Below are 7,384 nucleotides of genomic sequence, written 5' to 3'. Positions count from 1 at the left end.
CTTTTTTCATATGAACTGAGTAAGAAAGACTCAAAATCGTTTAAACTTACATAAATCCAGTCACGATGAAACCTCTTCTTCAAATTCAGAAGCACAGAACTCTCACACACCTCTCTATAACCGTTAGACAGAAAGGTTGAAACTATGCACAATTTAAAATATAAAGAGTGCGTGCGTGAGTGTGTGTGTCTGTGTCTGTACTCACTCCAGTTGGGACAGATCGTCCACCTCATCCACCTCTATAGCACTCTGGCTGCCGGGGATCATCACCTGTAAAAGCAGACAGCTCAACCCCCCACCTCATCTCCACAGGCATCTTGCAGTCTGGCTAACATTGAATGAAGCTTGTCAGAAAGGGCAAGGATCTGCTCTAGAGGCCTTGATGGTTTAAAGCAGTAGTTCCCAAACTTTTTTTGCTGGGCCCCCCTTTGTTTTACAAACCCCCACCCCTGCGCGTGCACAAACACATCCTCCAACCACACACCCATATTTTGCTCCATTGCGGTTTATTTCACACCTCAAACATGTAGTAAACAATTAAGCAAATAGTAAACTGCAATAAATTACAGGTAGTAATAAAATAAACTACTTACTCTTTTACGCTACGTCCACACCTACACGGGTATTTTTGAAAACGCAGTTGTTTCGTCTACACGTAAACAGCGTTTTGAATCACCGAAAACTGAGATTTTTTTAAAACTCCTTTTTTGCGTTTACGTGTGGACGAGGAATACAGAGTTCATCATGCAACGTCAAAGGTATGTGCCTTTTTTCACGTCACGCTGTGCGCCACGTTATTGTTTACATGAGATTAATTGCAGAATAGCAGATAGAGACCAAATACTGTTAATCTGACTGTGTGCAGGTTTTACACGCTTACATTTTCACACGCAGTTACTGTCCCTCCATTTACAAAGGCAGAGGTGTCACGGTGTGATTATTTTACGTGTAGTTGTTTTTTTCCTGTGTAATATTCAACATTGCTATCAATACATTTTTCAAAAAATGCCTCTCTGTGCAAAATAGGTTTAAAAACATAAACAACTGTGGGAGACTGTTTGTCCGTGATTTGAACTGGGGAAAAATCGTGGCAAGATCAACCTGATATTATTTATATCCCGCTGTATACAGAGCTAACATCTCCAAAATGTCAGGAGTAGTTAGTCATTACAACAAGTGTTTGTGAACTAAAAATCAAGAATATAGGATACTGTTTGTCTGTGATTTGAACAGCCCAGCGCTGCTCCCTATGCAGGGAAAACCAATTCTGCAGGGGAGACCTACCTTGGCATTTGTGCAGGTGAAGCCAAAGGGCAGATATGCTTCACCATATTTTCTAGTCTTTGGCTTAAAATGAAGTTGGTTTGGAAACATATTCAGCGATGCTTCATCTCCTGCTTTGCATTTGTGTGGGCGCCCCGTGCTAGCAGTGTCCAAGCGTTGTTTTTTTGTTTTCCCCCCTTTTCATCCCACGCCCCCCCTGCAATGGCTCTGCGCCCCCCCTAGGGGGCGGGCCCCACACTTTGGGAAGGTCTGGTTTAAAGTGTGATTTGTTTTGGTCAAGTATTTTCAAAAGCTTTCCACAGCAGGCAAAAAATTCAGTTTGCTCGAATGGAAGAGTGTTATGAGGCTGCAACCTCATGACAGTGTGATGCTGTGTGTTATAAGGTCTATTGTATATACAAAGAGCAGGCAATAAATCCACCAGCAGCAAGTCTTTTATTTCTCAGCTTATTTAAACCATCATGGTGGTGCTATTGTGTCTTGTCTGTAATGGGTAAATCTATGTTTTCTAGTAGAGGGGTGATGAGTTATTCTGTTTATTTAGAAGACGAAAACTCCCACTTTATTAAAAAATAAATTATTTGTATTCACAGGAAGCTTTTTAAATGAGAAAATTGCCCAATATAAATTGTGCCTAAATGATCAGTACTCATTCAAATGTTAGGATATGCATTTGTATAATAGGTTTCTATGCATCTTGATGCATGCTCAATCACCCAGGTAAGTAAATCCCCAAAAGTTGATTCTGTCCATCTGGCCGTAGCGTTTTCAGTGGGAGAAATGTTTCATCACTCATCCAAGTGACTTCTTCAGTCTCAGCTGACTGCAGGTTTCCCCTAATCTTACTACAATCATACTACAGGCAGAAACTTGGGTGTGCCATGGGTTCCCTAGTTTCACCCATTGTGGCCAATTTATACATGGAAGAAGATGAAAAGAGGGCTTTGCTATCCTACCAAAGTCATTAGTTCAGGTGTGTGGATGGCACCTGGGTGAAAATCAATTCACCACATCACATTAACTCGGTGGACCAACACATCAAATTCACCAGGGAGGATATGAAAAGTGGCTCCATCATTTTCAGTTGTTTCCAAAGAGTTGTTCATTCACACTGAAAACGCTTACATTCCTATGCGTGAAACATAAGACGATTCGACCGTCGGTCGTTTATTTACTTTCCGGCTCTTTGAAACGTCGCAACAAAATGAAACACAATTGTCGTCTCGTTCCACCACTGAACAACAGCTCTGAGTAAACACTCCATCTTCTTTGAAGAAAAGCTATCTGGAGCATAAATTGATACAAACTGATGGCAAACAAAACAACTGCTAAACAATGCCGTCCGCCATCTTAGTTGAATTGGTCATATGACTGCATCATACGACTAAAATGCATCATCATTTTCGAAAACCTCAGTTTTCACAGTCCACACTGCGACATGAAAACGGCGTTTTCAAATTTATTCCCATTGGAGAGCGTTTTGATAAGCTCAATTTTCCTTGAGTAAAAATGCTGTGTCGGTGTGGACGGAAAGACTGTTCATTTGGACAGCGGTTTTAGTGGTAGAAGTATTTCATCACTCATACAAGTGATTTCTTCAGTCTCAGCTTACTGCAGATTTCCCCAGGCTTATAAATAGCATAGCTGCCTAATGATTAGAGCTAGTGCCCTAACTACATCCATTCTCTAGTTCTCTGTGAAGGATATTCTTGATCATTGTTTAATTGTCCTGTCAATTTGTATATCAATGATCATGAAACTGATGTTTCGGTTCTCGTAGAGAACTGATTCCCAGCAGTCCAGTTCCTTGGAATTGTTAGTTAGCATGCCTATCGATCCTGCTTATCAGTTCTACTTGCACTCGCATTACAAACAGATGATTTTAGTTGGGTTGGAGGAGGAAAACAGTGGTGCAGTCTGCAGTGTGGATGTGGAAATGACTTTTATTTTTATTGCCCTAAAGACAAGGGTTCAATGGTAAAGTAAAAACCATATTCAGGACAGAAACAACTGCATTATGTTGCTAACACAACTTCACTTCCTTGCAAGCATCAGCACAGAGAGCATGTTAATGCTAAGCTAGCCAAGAACCCAGAGTTCAGTTAAAGTTGAGTGAATGCTGACCTCAGCTCTGCAGCCAGACCCTGAACTTAAACAGATGACCAGTCAAGATGCAGCCTCTGTTTATACCTGATCATGTTTCTAAAGTAGAATCACTGATCATTTTAAAGTCTATTTGCTCTGGTTTTCATTTTTGCTTTGTGTTGTCTGGTTTTTTTGTTCATATATAAATACTAAGAGAAAGTTTAGCATAGAGATTTGTGGTGATGCGTGGGACTGTAGCCTTAGGTTTATATTGTTAAATGGTAATTATAAGACATGCATGCATTTCAGGTCATTTTACACAGTAACATGAAAGTTATTTAATGAGTAGTATAACAAATGAATTTCTCCAGCAAGAAATTGAGTAACTTACTATGAGGTGCCGTAAGGGACATTATTACTGAAACGCTCTCACACACACTACTGAAACGCTCTCACACACACTACTGAAACGCTCTCACACACACTACTGAAATTTTAGCTCTCACACACACTACTGAAACGCTCTCACACACACTACTGAAATTTTAGCTCTCACACACACAACTGAAACGCTCTCACACACACTACTGAAACGCTCTCACACACACTACTGAAACGCTCTCACAGACACTACTGAAATTTTAGCTCTCACACACACTACTGAAACGCTCTCACACACACTACTGAAACGCTCTCACAGACACTACTGAAATTTTAGCTCTCACACACACTACTGAAACGCTCTCACACACACTACTGAAACGCTCTCACACACACTACTGAAACGCTCTCACACACACTACTGAAATTTTAGCTCTCACACACACTACTGAAACGCTCTCACACACACTACTGAAACGCTCTCACACACACTACTGAAACGCTCTCACACACACTACTGAAATTTTAGCAAAAAAGGTTGGGGACTGCTGTACTAGCAGGTTGCTGAGTAGAAATCCTTGTAGTGTTTTGAAATATACCACTTTTTCCATCAGTTTCCTTGTCAGGAAACAACTTCCTGTTCAGCAGAAATGCCTCTGGTTTCAGTTGTGTGTGTGAGAGCGTTTCAGTTGTGTGTGTGAGAGCGTTTCAGTAGTGTGTGTGAGAGCTAAAATTTCAGTAGTGTGTGTGAGAGCGTTTCAGTAGTGTGTGTGAGAGCGTTTCAGTAGTGTGTGTGAGAGCTAAAATTTCAGTAGTGAGTGTGAGAGCGTTTCAGTAATAATGTCCCTTAAGGCACCTCATAACTTACTGCATTACTTTAAAGAAAACTGCTCTGTGTAGTATATTAAGGAATATCGATAATCGAATTGGAAATGCTAAATTCTTATTAATCCCAATGCCTTCTCCCCCTTTCAAACTAATAGTAGCATTTAAATATTGCTGTCATGAAGTGATTTATAGTTTTATACTAAAACAGAGTATCAATACCTGTATGTTCACTAGTCGACTCTCTAGCATCTCCTGGTTGGGATCTTCTGATTCCCAGCATTCCCTGCCATTGTGGGATGGGATGGGCCGGGCTTGGCCTTCATCCTCATAGACTGTCCATTTGGTTAGCTTCTCCACTGTCTGATGGGGCAACATGTTCTCAGCACACAACCAGTCCTGAGCCCACACAGAAAAAGATTGACAACTAAGCTTGAAAGATGTATTGTCTTGAGCATAGCTTGAGAGAAGTACACATATTGAGTGCTATTGTTGCTGCGTGCAATGATAGCACTCCCTTAATTGTTAGTTTACCAAGATTTTACACATGTTAACCATCTTAGCATCAACGTGATTACAGGCTACAGTTACAGTTAGCTACACATCTATTTATGTATGAAAATTTTTCCCTTATTTGTTTTATCCAAATGTAAATCTTGGCCTTACAAAAAGCCTTTAATACCTAAATAAATGTATTTCACATTTTCTAGCCACATATTAAACAATGCTTGTTTAAAAGTCCACTAACAAAAATGTAACCCCTACCTGAGGCTTTCCACTCATCCGTGGGTTCCCAGTCCAATGTACCTTTGGTTTGGAGATAGAACATATTCTCCCCTCACCCATCAGATGAGCTACTTCCTTGTCTGCTTCTTCTTCACACAAAGACCGAACACCTGATCTCTCTGCACTGGACTCTCCATTTGGAAATGGTCGAGTGGCAGAAGTGGGCATTGAAGCTAAACTACCTCTTTGTTCTTCTTGTCCTGAGGCCTGTGTTGGACCACCCAGTGACAAGGACATCTTGGTTATGTTGATTTGAGAGGTGTTCACCTTCCCTCTTGCAGCTTCGAACATATTGACTCTATCTTGATTGCCTTTGCTGTTTCTGTCTTCAGCGGTGGACTCATTGAGTCCAGAACTGCTTTTAGGCTCATGTTGAACTGATGTTAATCCTCCAGACAAGGGTTTCTTGATGCACTTTACGACATTTAGATCTGGTTTGACAGGGAGCACAGACTTGACACCTGGCTTTGGAGGTCTGAGCTCTGGGGTTGTGGCTTCTGCTGGTAGAATTGCTGGAGTAGAAGTTTGAAGATCTGCCTTAGGTGCTTCTGTTATATTTTCCTTGCTTAGTTTATTCATTGTCGGGAGTACAACAGCATATCTGGCTTCTACAACTTTCTCCCCACCTAGGACTGTTTCTTCTGTTCCTTCCTTGTCCGTACCCTGGAAGGTTGCTCTCTCTTCAACAATTTTGTTCTCAGTGGAGCTCTTGCTTTTCCTGTTAGCCAGGTTGGCTTTACTGGCAACTCCTACAGCCATCTTTTGTTTGAAAATATTCCCCTTAGATTTTCTTAGGCCATGTTTTTGGTTTATGGCTTGAATTGAGAGCCAGCGAGAAATCCCAATTGCTTTAGTCCAAGCAGAAAGATTTTTTCTCCAGTTTAACCCCTGTGGCATTTTCTTTTGATTCCAGCCAGACAGCCTGCACAAACTCTTCATACCCTTTTCCCGTGCGATCAAATGGTCATTAAAATTATTGAACCCCCCATCAGTTGTGCGTGTAACTGTTTCTTCTTTATCAGGCTTTGCCAAAATCGTGGTTGCTTTGCGTTGGAGAGATAATGTCTTGACTTTCCCCAAGAGCAACATCCGTGACTTCCTGTTAATGACACTCTGGCCCTGCTGCTCTTCTGGATCCAGAATGGTTTTGAGTTCTTCAATTCTGGCTTTGGGAAGCATGATTAGATCAACTTCTACGGAAGAATCTCTCCCTCTGATATTTTTTACTTTATTTGTTAACTGGGTCTCACTTTTTGCTGGGTCAGTCCTGATAAGAGAAATACCCTTTGGAGGCTGAACCCCTTCTGTTGTGGAACGAGATTTGTACTCTTTTTGTGGCTTCTTTTTCTTCTCCTTTTCTTCCTTGGCTTCCTTTTCCAACCTTAGCTTCTCTGCTTTGGCCCGTTGTTTTTCTGTCTTTGCAGCCTGCTGATCCTTTGTCTTTTTAAACATCTTGTATTTCAATCCTTGAGCAGGCTTTGCGGGAGTGTTTCTGTGTTGTCTGACGACTTTATCAGCAGTTGGTTTTTTAGACCTTTCCCCCCAGGTTATCTTCTTGTCTGCAAATCTGTCATGGTTGATAGTTTCACATAGATAACCTCCCTGCTCGTCTTCTTCTTGTTTTTGTTCCTCTTCTTTTCTCCCCTCTTTTTCTTCTTGGTCCTTAGACTCACTTCTGGTGGATTCACCTTCGTCCTTGTCTAATTGTTTTTTTGCTGACTGTTCTGTATCTCTTTGAGTATTCAACACCTCAGATCGCTCACTACTTTCCTCACTAGCCTGCATCTTAACTGGCTCGTCATCGCTACTCTGTTCCTCCGCCTCCTCATTATTACTAATTTCGTGTACCGATGCCTCCATTGAGCTCCCTGCATACCCTCTCTTTCTCAGGCTTAGTGTGGAACCCATTATTAATCCTATTTTGAATGGCTGGGAATACTTTTGGTGAATGTTTGGTCATCTTTTTTTTCCCACCTGTAAAGTCATTATCGTTCTTGTGTTGTGCATGCAATTTTCCATGTCC

General features: G+C 41.3%; 1 protein-coding gene across 1 annotated transcript; it reads right to left on the bottom strand.

Annotated features, from left to right (window-relative positions):
• Positions 1-201: 201 nt before the first annotated feature.
• Positions 202-7,342, bottom strand: LOC146567918 (uncharacterized). Its single transcript, XM_085283483.1, has 3 exons — positions 5,341-7,342; positions 4,798-4,974; positions 202-270 (listed from the first exon to the last, which is right to left on the bottom strand). Exons 1-3 carry the CDS (start codon positions 7,267-7,269, stop codon positions 202-204), a joined length of 2,175 nt encoding a protein of 724 aa, XP_085139609.1. The 5' UTR covers positions 7,270-7,342.
• Positions 7,343-7,384: the final 42 nt, after the last annotated feature.

Source organism: Mchenga conophoros, linkage group LG8 (assembly GCF_057382185.1).
Source record: "Mchenga conophoros isolate Kocher_MC1m ecotype Shallow Benthic linkage group LG8, M_conophoros_male_GT1.1, whole genome shotgun sequence".
In the NCBI taxonomy this organism is placed as follows: Eukaryota; Metazoa; Chordata; class Actinopteri; order Cichliformes; family Cichlidae; genus Mchenga; species Mchenga conophoros.
This window is presented reverse-complemented; position numbering and strand designations above follow the sequence as displayed.